The sequence below is a fragment of the Mesoplodon mirus genome (assembly GCF_964341445.2).
Source record: "Mesoplodon mirus genome assembly, chromosome: 6".
Taxonomy (NCBI): Eukaryota; Metazoa; Chordata; class Mammalia; order Artiodactyla; family Ziphiidae; genus Mesoplodon; species Mesoplodon mirus.
Window position 1 is genome coordinate 29274153 of NC_138982.1, and position 17009 is coordinate 29291161.

Consider the following 17009-nt stretch of genomic DNA (forward strand, 5'->3'; position numbering starts at 1 on the left):
CTGTTGGCAGAATTCACTTCCTTGTGATTGTAGAATCGAGGTCCCCATGTCTTCACTGGCCTTCATCTGAGGGCCATTGCCAGCTCTAGAGGATCCACACTGACTCAAGTCCCTGCCTCCAAGTTCAAAGGCAACACCACCAGGTCAGCTCCCTCTCCTGCTTCAGCTGCCTTCTTTTTCTTTTTTCTTTTTTTTTTTTTTTTTTTTGCGGTACGCAGGCCTCTCACTGTTGTGGCCTCTCCCGTTGCGGAGCACAGGCTCCAGACGCGCAGGCTCAGCAGCTGTGGCTCACGGGCCCAGCCGCTCTGCGGCATGTGGGATCTTGCTGGACCGGGGCACGAACCCGTGTCCTCTGCATCGGCAGGCAGACTCTCAACCACTGCGCCACCAGGGAAGCCTTGCCTTCTTTTTCTTTAGTCACAGCTCTGACTCCTTCTTCTACTTTCCTGTTTCACTGTAAGGACTCGTGTTCACACTAACCCACCATGATCACCCAGGATACTCTTCCCATCTTAAGTTTCTTTAAATCACACCTGCAAAGTCTCTTTTGCCACATAAAGTAGCATATTCATAGGCTCTGGAGATTAAGGGCATAAGCATTATTCCACCTGCCATATGATATGGCTTTTGGGGGAAAGATATGAATGATCAAAATTGACCCAAGAAAAAGTAGGAAACTTTAATAGAGGAATTAACATAGAAAAAATCCAAAGAGCTGCTATAGTAGTACCTTTCAAAAGTCACCAGCACCAGAGTTATAGGTGAATGATCCAAATTTTGAAGGGACAGATAAATTCAGTTGTATAAACTTAGAAAAAAATGGGAGTTTTTTCATTTCATTTTGTGAAGAAAACCATGTTCTCGTCAATCAAAATGCTTTGGCTTCTTAGATTTCTTTTTTTCTGTGGACTTTTAAAAGTAATTTGAAACTCAGAGCTGAGCAAACATTCCTTTTGTTTTAGCTTTATCTTCCGCCACCGCAAGACAATAAAAGCTTCTTAAGGAGTAGAGTTCCAAGGAGCAAGGAGAAAGTGTTCATAAAAGGAAAAAGAAAAACCTAGGTTTATAATCAACACTTAAGTTGTTTTTCACTTTATCATTTTGGGTAAGAAATGCCTTCCTAAGTAGGACCCTAAAAACAGAAGCCATAAAGGTAAATGTAGACTTACACAGACATATATACAAAGGGCTATGTTCTAGAATTTAGGAGGAACTCCCCTAAATCAGTTTTTTAAAATGAAATTAACAGAGACAATTCACAGAGGACCTTCAGATGGCCCATATTATTATGTTAAGAGATATTGTTTACAAAGATATTCAGCCTCACTAGTTATCAAGAAACTTCAAGCTAACATAATGAAGTCTTCCTTCCATCAGATTAACCAAATAAGTAAGTAGATAAAGATATCATACATCATGTTACATTTACACTTATATATAAATATATATTACACACATATATGACTGTTAAAATCCTAGGAGGAAGCAATTTGGAATCATCTAAATTTAAAATGTACATACTATTAAACATAGCAGTTCCATGTATATAAATTTATCTTACAGAAATAGCCAACTGTACCTAAAGATGTACCTCTCCAGAGTGTTGTCATTTTGTTTGCAAAGGCAAAAAATTAGAAAAAATCCCAATTATTCAGGAGCACTACAAAATTTCTTTCTTCACATTCCTTAAAAAAGGTAAGGCAGATTTTTGTATAAATGAAAGAAAAATGTTCATGACCAAGTCCAAAAAACATGTTGCAGAGGGATATACTTTTGGAATAACAGAATAAGGACCTCTGAAAAATCCTTTTCTCCATAAAAGTAACAAGAAGAATGGCAAGAATGCCAAAATCAACTTGTTCAGAACTCTGAAAATTAATCAAAGGATTGAGTCAATTTGAGGAGCATCTATTCAAGAAAAAAATGGCTGAATCTCAGTAACAACCATGAGAAATGAAATATTTCCTGCTCTATCAATAAACAGAGGATGTCACAGTCATCAAGGATCGCAGCCCTCCAACGTGAGCCCAGGAAACTCAGGGCTGAAAAGAATCCCTGCCATCTAGCAGCCATCAGACTGCAGCCACTCCCTGCAGTGAGCCCTGAGGAAACTCAGGATGTGTCCGTATGCTGGCCGCAGAGAGCTGAGGTGCAGATCAAAGGATTGATTTCAGTGAGCCCAGACTCTTGCATCTTCCTATGTATAGAAAAGCGCTAAATACCTTAACTTGAGATATCTGGTTTTCTTTACTTAACAATAATCTTTTGATGTTCAGACTACCTGCCCTTTGTTACAACTCCTGTATAACCTGACCCCCCCACCCCCCTCCCCACTCACCTCCCCAGAGCAGCTTCTCAGAGCTATCTGAAAACGCTGTTTCCCGGGGCTGCAGTCCTCATTTTGTCCCAAATAAAACTTAACTCGCAGATCTCACGTTGTCCATATATATTTTTTAAAGTCAACAACAGCATGCTTTGTAACATTTTAACTTTCCCTGTTTCCACCCTCTCTCCCCAGCTCTGCCATAGCCTTTGATAAACAGCAGCCTCGCAACCACTGGAGGAAAAAGAATGAATTTGGAGCACCCTAAAAGTCCCATCCCCAGTAAATGTCACTAGTTGACCTGTGCAGCAGCACCCTCAAAAAACCTCTTTCTTAGGGCTTGTCTTTATTGGACTTTAATCAGAACTCGCTAAGGGAGAAACCCTATCCACAGAGCATCCATTGAAAATAATCAGTGGCAGTTACTTAACATCACAGTTGCCCAAGGCAGAAATGGAGCAAACAAGAGGCTAACTGAAAACTTAACAGGAAAATCAGAGGCTAACAAAAAACTTAAAAGGAAAATCTAAGGAATGAGATGTCCATCAGGGGTTTTGAAAACCTCCAATATATTCCTGGGAATCGAGAAGGCCACACACATGCAAGATTATACACATGCCCAGGGAAGATTTAAAAAGGGTTTAATCTGTCAACTCTGGATGAACTTGAGGCTCTGCATAGATAAGAATGAAAGCTAGAGCAGAATTGTAAACTGCCTTCTGAGCACTGAAGGCATGCCCGAAGACACACGTACAGAGCCCCCTGCAGAGGCTCAGAGACTGACTGGTTCAAGGCATTTAAGGAAGGAAAACTTCTGTCTCTTAACTGACCACTAAGCTAACCGAGCAGAGACTTCAGGGGCACACAACAGCAAAGAATATAGACTTTACAGAATTAGTTTAGGGAAGTCACTAAAAAACAAAACAAACAGCAAGAAAAACAAATCTGGGGGTTAGAATGGGATCTGATTTGTGGAGCTGCAACTTTATTTTATTAAAATGGCCAGTTTTCAATTAAAAGTCTGAGACATACAAAGAAACAGGAAAGTATGGCCCATATTATAGGGAATAGAGCAATCAATACACACTGCCCCTGAGGAAGCAGAGACACTTACATACTAGATCAGTAAGCTATTAAGTCAGCTATTACAAATATCTTGAAAAAGTTCAAACTGTCTGAAGATCTACAGGAATGTATGAGACCAGTTTCTCACCAAATAGAGGATATCAATACAGTGATAGGATGTTTTTTTTTAAGAACCAAATAGATATTCTGGAGTTGAAATACAATAACTCAAATGAAAATTTCACTATAGAGGATCAACAGTAGATTTGAGCTTACAGAAGAAAGAATCATAACTTAAAGATATGTCAATTGAGATGATCTGGTTTGAAAAGCAGAAAGACAAAAGAATGAAAGAAAATGAACAGAGTCTCAAAGACTTGCAGAATACCATCAAATATACCAACATACAGATGATGTGAATTCCAGGAGAGAAGAGAGAGAAAGGTGCAGAAGGACTATCTGAAGAAGTGCTGACAGAAGTATTCCACAACTTTATGAAAAACATTAGTCTGTGTATCCAAGAAGCTCCGTTAACTCCAAACAGGGTAAACTCAGAGAGATCCACACCTAGACACAGCATGGATAAACTGATAAAACCCAACAACAAAGAAACTTGAAAGCAGAAAGAGAAAAACAATTCAGGATATACTAGGGAACCTCAATTAGATTAACAGCTGACTTGTCACAAAAAATCATGGAGTCCAGAAGGCAGTAGGATGATATATTCAATAATTCTATATCTAGTAAAACTATCCTTCAAAAAGAAAGGAGAAATTAAGACAATCACATAAACACAAACAGAATCCAATGCTAGCAAATCTGCCCTGTAAGACATAATAAATGGAGTCCTGCGGGCTGAAATGAAGGGATACTGTAAATGAATTCAGATCCACACAAAGAAAAAGAGCACTGATAAAGGTAACTACATAGGTAAATATAAAATACAGTATAAATGTATTTTGTTTATGTCTTATATTGTTAACAGAGCAGTACAACCCAAATTGATCTATGTATTCATCGCAATCACCATCAAACTCTCAGGTGTCTTTTTGGGAGAAACTGACAAGGTGATCATAAAATTCATCTGGAAATGCAAAATCCCCCTAAAGGGAAAAAAAAAAGTCTTGAAAAAGAACAAAACTGGAGAACTCATACTCCTTGATTTCAAAACATACTATGTAGCTACAGTAATCAAGGCAGTGTGGTACTGTCATAAAGATAGGCATGTATAAATGGAATAGAGTTGAGAGCATAGAAATAAACCCTTACATTTGTGGTAAGTCGATTTTCAACAAGGGTACCAAGACCATTCAGTGGGGAAATAATAGTCTTTTCTAGAAATAGTACTGGGAAAACTGGATCTCTGCATGAAAAAGAATGAAGTGGAACTACTTCCTCACATTATATACAAAAATTAACTCAAAATAGACCAGACTTAAATGCAAGAGCTAAAACTATAACACTCTTAAAAGAAAATATAGGAGTAAATCTTTGTAATTAGGCAATATCTTCTTAGACATGATACCAACAGCACAAGCAACAAAAGAAAAAATAGTAAATTCATCAGAATTAAAAACTTTTTGGTTTCAAAGGATACCATTAAGAAAGTGAAAAGGCAGTGCACAGAATGGGAGAATTCTTTGCAAATCATATACCTGAAATGGAATATATGAAGAATCCTTACAGCTTAACCATAAAAAGACAAATAACCCAGTGTTAAAAATGGGCAAAAGATTTGAATAGGTGTTTCTCCACAGAAGATATACAACTGTCTAATAAGCACATGAACGCAACATCGTTAGTCATTTGCATTGGTAAATTGCAAATAAAAATCACAGTGAGATACCACTTCATACCCACTAGGGTGGCGAAAATAAAAAACAGCCAAAAATATGTGTTGACAAGGATGTGGAGAAACTGGAACCCTCATAGGATGCTGATGGAAATGTTAAAATAGTGTAGCTATTTTCAAAACCAGTTTGGCAGTTTCTCAAAATGTTAAACACAGACTTACCATATTGACCCAGCAGTTTCACTCCTAGGTACTGACCTAAGAGAAATGAAAACATAGGTCCACACAAAATTTTATACACGACTGTTTGTGGTACAAACATAATAATAATAGCCAAGAAATGGATACAAGCTATAAATGTCCATCAACTGATGAGTGGATAAGCAAAACATGGTCTATCCATACAATAGAGTAGTATTTGGCAGTAAAAAGGAATGAAGCACTGACACAGACTACAGCGCGAATGCACCTTGAAAACACTGTGCCAACTAAGAGGAGCCACGCACAAAAGACCACATATTGCATAATTCCATTTATATGACATTTCTAGAAAAGGCAGAGCCATAGAGACAGAAAGTAGATTAGTGGTAGCCAGGGGGTGTTGGGAGGAGCTGCTAATGGGCACAGGTTTGGTTTTTTGGGTGATAAAAATGTTCTAAAATTAGATGGTGATAGTTGAGAATCTCTATGAATACACTAAAAACCGCTGAATTATACACTTTTAAAAGGTGAGTTTTATGGTATGTGAATTATATCTCAATAAATCTGTTATTTTTTTTATAAAGGCAATTTTCACATTTAGTCTGTTTACAGTAAAAATGTATTTACGAATTAGTGGCATCATTTTAAAAAGAGAAAATATAAATAGATGGTTCCTGAGGTCTTTTTCAGCTCCATTGTTCTAGGACCCTCTACCAGTGAGCTTGTCACCATGCAGCATAGCCCAGGGAAGTTATGACCTAGAGCCTGCAGGTGGGTGGGAGACAGACAGAGGCAGAGGAGGGAAGAAGGGAAGGTGAGGGGGACTTAGACAGTCTAGACCCTGAAGTCAGCATCACATGCTTCTATGGCCTGGGACCCTGCTGCCCCTGCTTTCCCAACCTCAAGGCCGCCTCTGTCCTCCTCAGGGCTCAGCTCTGACATCACCCACTGCAGGTTGGAGTCTCCAGGAAGCAGACCCTGAGACGGAGTTAGAAGTACAGAAGGCTTACAGGGGACTAACATCTGTGAAAAAGAGGAGGGGACGGAACTAAGAAGGGGGGTGTCATCAGACTGCGATGCAGACCTCACGGAGGTCTCTGGAGGCTCAGCAGGAAGCCTTGAGGCCGAGTTCCTAGTAGAAGAGCCCTGTGTCCTCAGGTGGAAATGGGTCAGCCCTTTACTGCTGGTCGCTGACTGACAGTCACGTGTGAAAACTGACTTTATAAAAATAACAGCTTTATTGATGTATAATTCATATGCCATCAAATTTACTTTTCTTTAAGTGTATCATCAGTGGTTTTTAGCGTATTCACAGAGATGCTCACCTCGCACCACTATCTAGCACTTGGAGTTAAACTTGACCCCTCTCATTCCTCTCATGGATTCGTCAGTAAGTCTCATCAGTTTTGTATAGAATCTGACCTCTTCTCACCAACAAGCTGCGATCATTCTGCTGACTTGGATCTTTGCAATGGCAAAAATTGTTTCCCCTCTTTTTTTGCTCTCTCCCACCCCTAAACTGTTCCCAGTGCAGCAGTCAGAGGGACCCTTTTAAAATTAAGTCAAATCACGTCACTCTCCTGCTCCAATCCTCTAGCAGCTTCTACTGGCTTCGCTTCTCAGAGGAAAAGTCATCAAAATTGTCTACAATTCCTCACCTGATGTGGTGCCCCCAGGCCTCATCCCCTCCCCCCATTCTTAGCTCTAGCCACACTGGCCACTCTGCTGTTCTTCAGAACCACCAAGGTCCTGCTTGGGGCCTTGGCACTTGCTGTCCCTTCATATTGTCTGCAAAGCTGGTATTTTACCTTCTTCAAGTTTTTGCCCAAATGTCCTGCACCTCAGTTCTCAGTGACGCCTTCCCTGACCATCCTATTTCAAACTGCACACCTTCCTCCGACACTGACAATCCCCTTTCCTGCTTTCTTTTTCCCCACAGTGTTTACTACCATCTAAAATCATAGATATTTTATGAATGTATGTGTCTGTCTCCCCTCACTAGAGACTGAATGCCTTGGGGGATGGGAGTTTAGATGGCTCAGTTTCCACTGTCTCCCTGCCCCGCTAAGTGCCTGGTACTTACGAGGCCCTCAGTTACTATGGGTGAATGAATGAATAATTGAATGCACACCAGGTGCTGCGCTAGGTCCTTAAATCCTCATAACAACCTTCCGGAAATGTCCCCATCGTATACGTGAGACCTGCGTGGGTCTGGCCGCAGCCAGTTGTGTTCACCTATCTTCTGCGCCATGCTGCCCTCCCAGCAGGCCTTCCTAGAGCCCTTGCTCCTGTCTAAGGGAGCTTCGTGGCTCCAGAACCTCTCAGTGAAAAAGGCACTGCAGGGTGTCACAGATGCACCCACTCTGATGTGGGAACCAGTCTTTGATGTAGCCCTTGAGCCAGCACCTTGTCCCATTTCCAGATGCTTCTGCTATGGCCTGGGGGTAGCGGTGTATCTGTTCTGCAATTAATGAAAAGGAAAAGGGTGCTTTTGAAAAGCTGGTGAAGGACTTAGTTTTTTTTGTATATATTAATAATATAATGTGCCATATAATTGTTTCTGGCTTCTGTTATTAAGGATGATTCCATTAGTGAGGGAAAATCCAGGCATTTCACCTGTGATTTCTGAAAATTGGATTTTTTTCATTTTTTGATATGCATACCACACTTGGACCATTGTAGTTTAAATAACGCGCAGAAAACTATAGCACTACTTCATTGTTTTAAAAAATCGGCAGCTATTCTGATACATAAAAATACATGCATCTTAACACTCCACAGTGCCATTATGTTGACAGTGTGAATAAAGAAGTATTCTAATTGATCATTTATTAAAAGCAGTAAATTCAGTAGCAGTGAAAGAGTCTGGTGTCTCATTATTGCTACTTAATATTTCTTACAGGACAAAGCTCTAAAAACATCCGTTCATCTCCAAGCATTGAGAGTTTGCCTGGAGGAAGAGAGTTCACTGGCTCCCCACCTTCATCTGCTACTAAAAAGGATTCCTTTTTCAGCAACATCTCCCGTTCACGCTCACACAGCAAAACTATGGGCAGAAAAGAATCTGTAAGTATTTTAAGGACGGTTTTCTTTTTATCCTACATCTTCCTCTGGAATGCTGCATTTGTGAAAGCCTCTCTTCGTGCCTAGTTTTATAAAGTTCTTAAAATTTTTATGGACTAAAATGAACTATTTCATCAGAAATATTTTTATTATTATAATTTAGTAATATTTTAACGCTCTGATCTATATTACACTGGGGTGGGGGTGAGGGGAAGTAGCATCAATTAAAATAAGTTGAATCCCAAATCTTCATCCTTTTTTTCCTCTACAAATGCCTGTGTCAAAGCCTGTATTGTCTTCTAAAATGCTAACAAGTAGCATTATACCAAACCATAGAATAAGACACTTAAACCAAGCTGTTTTTTCAGTTTTAAGTATTTCTTGAAAAGGAAAAACAGCTATTTTACCAATTGTTTTTAAAAGTTATACAGATTACTTTTAAATTATGGTGTATTGATAGCTGCTGTCTAAGATCCTTTGTATACATTACTCAAAAGGACACAGCTAACGCATATCAACTACAATACTTAAAAAATCTCATTGTTTCTGAAAAAATGTTTAAGTCACCTTCACAAGAGATAAAACATTTAGTCACACCTTATAGCTAGTTCAACCCAGTATTCTAATATGAAGAATTCATCTGCCCACTGGAAGAGGCTGTAAATGCAAGGTCTTACAGCCAAGGACTAGCTGTTGCTGAAGCAGTGCTAAGATGGAGGGGTGGGCTGTACAACCTTTGAGGGATAATTATTTAAGGTACATAGGCCAGATAACAGCATGGTATCTATCTGCGTGACTGTACGATACTCAGCTTCCTGGTGCTTGCGCCACCTCATCTGCAAGTTAAACAACATACTTTGCCCTCTGAAGGGAAGAGTTCACCACATACTCTCTCGGGGTGCTTTCCACGTGTAGGAACCGTGCTTCTCTAATTTGTACAAGAGCAGAGTGGAACTTCCATTTGCAAATGGCAGCTTTAATGCAAGCAGTTAGCTCGGCTGCCTCCTAAACTCCGTTCCAGGAATAGTTAAGGTCGTTTCAGATAAACCCTCGAGGAATAAGGAAACAGGAGAGACCATAGCAGCTAGCTTTTTGTTACTTGGAAAGCAGACGTTAAGTGGAAGCTAATTTAGCGGCCTAAGAAAGCTGTGAATGCTAAGCCAGCAGTAGGGAAAAACCAAGAAGCAACCTGAGTGAGATGGTAAAACCCTCTAGAAGCTCAGGAACTGGAAACGGGGTGAAGGTGGAGCTGAAGACATGAGGACTGGTTAGAAGTTTCTTCAAGAAGCGGATAGATTCCCATCCTCACTCTGGCAGAAGACTGGAGGTTTAATTCTCTGGGAAGTGTGAAACAGAATGTCTCTGGACTGAGAGAGATCAGGAATATTCGAGTATGAGACCACCCTCCTGGAAAAGGGTGTTGAATATATTTAAATACTGAATTGAGATCCCCAGGCCTCACCTCACTTGCTTCCCAGAACACCAGTAATTATGTCCCTTCAGGCAGGAGATTGGAAGGGTTTTCTCTAGGCAGAAGTCACAAATAAAAAAAACCTTTGGGGTTCTCCAGGGAAACAGCCAGTTCACTTTACAGTGAACTCAACCATCACAGGCCCATCTAAGCACAGAACTTTCTCTTAACTTGCAATTCACGCTATTTTATATGAACAAGACAAGCAAGAATCACCAGATACTAGAGGAGAACATCTAATAGTGACAGGCAGAAACAAATAGATAAAAAGCAACTGGGAAGAAACAAGTCTTTGCAGGAGAACGCTTCAGAAAAAAATATTCATCCAGAGAATAACAACAACAACAAAAGCTATTAGAAATTAAAAGATGACATCTGAAATGTAAAACTCAATAGAATAGTTGGAAGATAAAATTGAGGAAACCTCCCCAGAAAATAGGATACAAGACAGAAATGGAAGGTAAGAGAAATAAATATAATAAAAAAAAAAAATTAGAGAACCAGCCCAGGAGGTTCAAAATCTAAAAAAAACAGGAGTTGCAGAAAGAGGGAACAGAGAAAGTGACAGGAAGGAAATAATCAAAAATATAATTCAGTTAGTTTTTCCACTAATGAAAGACCTGAGTTTTCAGATTGAAAAAGTTCATAGAAAGTCCCATGTGAATAAAAACAAACCTACACCCAGATACATCACCGAGAAAGCTCAGAACTCTGGGAACAGAGGTATCCTACAAACATGTAGAGTTGGGGAAAAAGAAAGATTTGCAACAAAGGGTGAGGAATTACAATAGCTACAAATTTCACATGGCAACACCAGAAGTAAGACAGTGGAGGAGAAATTCCTTCAAAATTCTGAGGGGAAATTACTTCCAGCCTAGATTCAGTCCCTAGCTAAGCTAATTGTGTGAGGGCCACCTTCAGACATTCAAGATTCAAAAAATGTATTCACATGCGTCCATTCTCAGAATCCACTGGAGGATGTGCTCTACAAAAATGAGGACAGGTACCAAGGGTAAAGAATACATGAGAACAGGAAATAGAGCATCCAGAGCGAGACAAAAGGATTCCTCAGAAGGGTAATGCAGGGAATCCCCGGAGTATACAAAGCATGGCTGTTTAGCAGATCCAAAGAGCAGCAGCCAGCCCGGACTGGAGCAACTCAAAAGGTTCCAGACAATTTTCTCTAAAAAGACGAAATTGGAAGAATGACTTGTATATTTGGACAAATCGAGAAATTTACACAGCTACAGGTGAGTTTAGGTTTGAATTAGTGATAACTTTTTTTAAATGAAGCCATTAAAACACAGGACAGGGGCTTCCCTGGTGGCGCAGTGGTTGAGAGCCCGCCTGCCGATGCAGGGGACACGGGTTCGTGCCCCGGTCTGGGAAGATCCCACATGCCACGGAGCGGCTGGGCCCGTGAGCCATGGCCGCTGAGCCTGCGCGTCCGGAGCCTGTGCGTCCGGAGCCTGTGCTCCACAACGGGAGAGGCCACAGCAGTGAGAGGCCCGCGTACCGCAAAAAAAAAAACAAAAAAAACCCACAAAAAAACACAGGACAACTATACGCCAATAAAAATGAAAAAAAAAAAAAAAAACAGGACAAGGTAACTCCAAAGAAAAACCAAGGGTGTATAGGAAAAGACAGAACGGTATTGATAAACCCTGTCACTGAGCCAGGCCTGGAATTTACATAAACATTATGATGTAAGTCTATTGACTGTTAATCATGATAAAAATCCATTGAGAAAGGTGGGTGGGGAACTGCGTTTGCTTGGGGGGGTGGGGGGAAGGGGTAGGTGGTGGTCAGCAGAGCTGCATCTTCATCTTCTTTCCCGGAAAATCAGCGAATAATACTCTGAAAAATCAAGAGGTGGCAATAGAAGCTAGAGCTATAAAGGTGAGAAAAAAAGCACGCGTAAAAGAGTTGAAAGTCGTTGCTAGAGCAGGAAGCAGAGGGTGGGGCTGTGTGAACTGCTTTTCATAACAAGCCTCGTAGAACCATTGGACTCTTTTCAGTGTTACATATGTAACTCAGATTAATAAGAATAACTAAAAATCTCAAAAAAAATAGGATGTATTGTCGTAATAAATTAGTAGAGGAGCTGTCTGCCTGTACAGAGAACATGTCTCTGAAGAACCAGAATAAGGAATAACGAGTGAGGAAGCACACGGAGACAGGTCTGGTTTGCGATCTGGCCTCTTCTGGTGCCATATGGGTTAGTCTACGGCGCCAACTAATTACTTTTCTTCATGGTGCTACTGTAACTTAAAACTGAGAAGTTGAGCAAAAACAGAAACAGAGTAAGTCTGAGTCTCTACGTAGACCTGCTGTGAACCCAGAAACAGAATGCCCAACTCTTATTCAAATTTTAGTATATTTCCTAAGTTGTGGGAAGTAAGTAGACAGAGCTTTTCAAGAGAAAGCGCATGGTTTTCCGAGTTACAGGTTGTTATTTTAGGAAATAATGTATCGTGGTCAGTGCTCTTTGCCAAATCATTCCAGTTCTGTGCCACTCTGGGCACTGGATGGGATTGCACCCCCCGTCCCCTGGGACCCGTTGGAGCTGTGTGGCCTGTTGTGTCCCGTGAGTTGGGAACGGCAGTGGCAGACATGTGTTGCCACTGCAGGGTTTTCCACAGCCCTCTCCTTCCCTCTGGCACGGTGAGCAGAACCCACGTGTCAGCCCATGACAGATGTGGAGCCTGAGTGAGAAACAAGCCTTTATTGATTTCAGCTGAGATTGTTGCTCTGCACAGCGTAAGGCACAGTTGGAAATGTTCAGGCCCAGAGCTGAGATTCATTCTCCCATGGGACCACCAGAGTGGTCCCGGTGGCACCAGAGCCTGTGATGAGGCACCGATCATCCTCGCACCCACTTTGCTTTCATTTCCAGCCCCATTTAGTGTGATACAGGGGTTTTCCATGTCCTTAGAAAAGTTCAAGGTAATTTTTCATTAACAGCATCACCAGTTTCTCACACAGCAGGTGGCCAGAAACTGAAGCAAGGACATCTGTTGCTTTGGGTCCCTAGTGCCTTAAACTGTATGATGCCTTTCAGATGTCAAGACTCAGCTGATCTTTTAAAGTATCCCAGGGTTAAGAAATGGTTGATGTCAGTTAACAAAAGGCTGAAATAGCAGTTGAAAACAGACATTAAAACAAAGGTAACCTAGTAAGTCGCTATCAACCTAAAAGTGGTGAAATCTGCTTATAATGTGTCTAATCTTATCATTGAGAAACAATTTTTTTCAACATCAATATAGGTATGACGTATTTTGGACAAGAATCACGTATTAGGTCATAGAACTTATTTCCTCTCACTGTTGCCTTTTATGGATCATAGAAAGACTTTCTGTAATCCACAGGCTACCTTTTTTAAATGAAGGTGTATCACATTTACTCCTGGTAATGCCCCAGATCTGGTTGTATAATAGAAGAACACAAAGCTCAGCTAAGACTATAGAGTGGTAACAAATTAAGCTTTGTGAGATGTGTTTATAAAGGACATTGTTTTCTGAAATGCAAGCAAACTAGTAGGAAGTTTTAAGAATTGACCTTACTTCTTTATCAGTAGTGGTATTGTTTTGAGGATTGGTATTTACTCATGAAAACGATTTTCCCTCTGCTTTGTTTCCCAAAAGAGTCTTTAGGGCTCACCTAATTCCATCCAGGTTTTAATCAAGCTCTGAATTTTTAGTCTTGAGGAAATTGGCAGTTTTGATACTTAAGTCTGCATGCTTTATTTCACATGGTAATATAAATGACGTCCAGTACTTAGTTTTCTAGAAATCTATTTTAGCTGGTCATTCATCTGACTGCTAAATAAATTTTAACTTGTTTTAGCATCATTAGTCATGTTCTATGATTGTTGCCAAGTCGTTTTCCAAGAATATCTTTGCTAAGGTTAAAGATAGGGAATATAAGAAAGACTCTAAAATTGATTTGTGTAGGTGAATAAGTTCTAATCTTTAAGCACATTAGCCAACTAAACGATCTTTTCTGAATTCCTGATGAACTGCAAGACATTATGCTATGCTTTGTGATAATTACATACCGATCTCCAAAGATCTAAACTTATAAATGGTTCAGAATCCTCTCTAAACCATAGGAAATCAAAATTATCTGAGCTGAAAGTCCCCGCATAAGGCAGGGTTTGTAATGAGCTACCCACCACCTGTGGGCTCGCAGCACCACTGGGGGTGCCACCCTGTGTCTTTGTGACCCCCGCACGCACTCATCTTTGTCCTACAGTAGTTTGAACATATGCCTTTGTCATGCTAATAGGATTTATTTTTATAGTATTCATTGATCTCTCCTTTATCACAACAAAACGACAAAAAGTGTCAGATGAGTGAAAACAGATTTGAAAGCAGACTCATACTTCCGGGAGTATAGACAACCTGAACATTACCTGATCTGCATTACCTGATTACATCATCTCAGGTCATGTTCTAGAAATTGGAATTCAAGACATATCCATATAAGACATATGAGAGCAGTCCCAATGCAGGTGCTTACAGTGAAATTGGGAAGGGGAGAACACATCAAAAGTTAAGTAATAATTACACTAAATAAAAATATAACTCATCAGCAGGAGAGGCATAAGATGGTTTAATGCTATCCAACAGTAAAGACAGTAACTAATACGGATTCAAAAGATAGATCACCATGGGCTTTATTGGTCCAGACAAGCTTCGTGTGAGAGATTAGACTTGAACCACAGACATATTTCCTCTTCCACCAACTGCAACCATTGTTTTCCCTCATGAAGACCCCGAGACTTCCTAGGAGAGGCGGTGGGGGACGGATATTGAACAGGCGGTCAGCAGTGCCTGCCGCCGTAGCTGTTCTCTCCTCCCTCACGTCCTCTGACAGAGTGTCAGATAGTTGGGCTTATATCAAGTTGCTTTTGCTAAGAGTAAGAGAAATTACTATCCCAAATGAGGAAGTTTGTTGCTTATTATCTAGAATAACAAGAGTCCCGAGAGAGGCAGGTGTGGAGTTGGATGATTCAGCACTGGGGTCACCAACTTTCCATTCGGCCACCTCAGTGTGTTGGCTTTGTCCTCAACGCGCTCCCGGTCCCGCCATTTTTCTCAAGAAGGCTGCCACAGAACCCGGCAGGTGTCCTGTCACCCCTACCCCCTCACACGCACACGGAGTCTTCCAGAGAAGTCTGTTCGGAAGTTCCCTGGCAGCCTTTCCCTCCCATCTCATCGGTTGGGCAGAATTAAATCCCGTGCCCACTCTAAACCCAGTCAGCCAGGGGAAAGGCTTAGAGAAGTCCACGGCGGTGTGGAAAGGTGGTGGAAGCGGGTGACCAGACACTTTGATGGACCAATTATCCCTGAAGTATTAATTGCCAGAACGGTTCATCTAATCCTTCCCTAAAGCATTTACGTTTGAAAAGAGCCAGTTCTGTTGTATCAGTGATGTTTTAGTTGTAGATTTTCAGGCAGCTTGAGTTGGACTGGTAGTTGGAAGAGGGAAATTGAGCAGTGGCCTTCCCAGTAGGTCAGAATTTTCCTGGCTATATGATTTTTCTCTTCAGTCAGTGATGTATACTTCCTAAGAAGGTATATTATGTGGAAAGTATTGATTATAATGGATTTTTTATGGGCTTCTGCATGGAACTAAAAACTGGCATCTAGAGTGTATCTAATTACAGGACTTTTTCCAAATAATATATAATTGTAATCTTTCATTTAATCAGTAATACTAATGAAAACTGGATTAAAATACAGTCCTATTGAAAATACGTTCCCATTTAAGATAGTTTATTGAAATGAATAGATATAAAATGAATTTAAATATCAGTTTTTCTGGCTTCTTTTTTAAGTCTCATGATAGGAATTTTAATTTAAGGCCAAAATGAACTCAGATAGTTGATCCATGATATTTAGTTGTCATTTGGTGCCATATGAATCGTGCTCACATAACAAACAAGTCTTTCTGCCAGTGTGTCAGCTTGGGGTCAGGGAAGATGGACCATATCTTTGTAGGAGTGTCCCATCCTTCTCTCTCTCTCTTTTTGGCTTACCCAGTCCATGTAATATCATTGTAAAGAAATGTGAACATCAGAGGGAACATCATAAAGAACGCTCTGTTGTCGACAGCTTATAGGATGACAATATTAATTTAACTTCCGTTAAACAGGTTTTATAACCAACTTTTAACATCTTTATGCATCAATAAATTTATTTTTAACCAAAAAATCTGAGGAGCCTCTGAAAACAGAACCACAGGGAGTGGAGTGCTGAACCTTGGCTTAATGCCCATTTTAGGGCAGTGAAGATGTTGCCCTTTGGGGATGAATGAGACGCTTATCCCCTCATGCTGGGCCCTCTACCTCCGTCATTTGTCTTCAGCCCCATAATGTCCATAAAATGCCAAGATGCCAGACTAGACCATGCTGATCACTGCCCCAGAGGCAGAAACAATGGTTTGAGGAGAGCTCAAGTGAAGCAATTAGAAATATTTACAATCCCTGGCCAGAAACTCCTGTGGGTTTGAATTATCCCAAATTAAATGTGTCATTGATAGCATTTGCTTCCTTCCAATGGCCTTTCTTGAAACTTGACATTTATTTCACCTTTTAATGCCACGTTACCTTAGGGACAGTAATTTGTGCCCCGAAGTGCACGTGTGCATGGCAGGGAAGGAAGTGAGGGCTTCCCATTGTCCCGTGCAGACGGCAGTCAGCCAAGGCCAGAGGCCAAACTGAGGAGACTGTTGGGTGGTCCTCCTCTTCTGCCTCGATGGCATCCCCAGCACCTCCTACCCAGCGCCGTCCTGCTTTTAAGTCTTCTACCCCTAACATCTCATCATTTATCCTTTGAAACACCTGTGTTTACTTTTCCAGGACGCTGTATTTTTAATCCACTGGGCTTTACTCCCACAAAGAAGGGCTTTGCTCCTGTCATAGGAACTCTAGGCCTACTGAGCAAGTTCGGGGGGGCGGGGGTGGAATCTCTGTAAGGCGCCTGCCCCTTGCCTTGAAACCTTAAGGCCAAGTCACGCCTTTCTGGTTACTCCTCGTGCCAGAGCTGCTGTACCCAGAGGGTCAGTCAGAGGCTTGGGCGCCTTTTCCC

The 17009-nt window shown here is 41.0% G+C and overlaps 1 protein-coding gene across 2 annotated transcripts in view; it reads left to right on the forward strand.

The window, feature by feature from the left end:
* Positions 1–17009, forward strand: part of TBC1D5 (TBC1 domain family member 5) — a 563684-nt gene that overhangs the window by 495650 nt on the left and 51025 nt on the right. For both annotated transcript variants that reach the window (XM_082625793.1, XM_082625794.1), the window contains one exon: positions 8284–8447. In XM_082625793.1, the coding sequence (XP_082481919.1) occupies positions 8284–8447 (164 nt within the window). The remainder of the gene's footprint in view (positions 1–8283; positions 8448–17009) is intronic.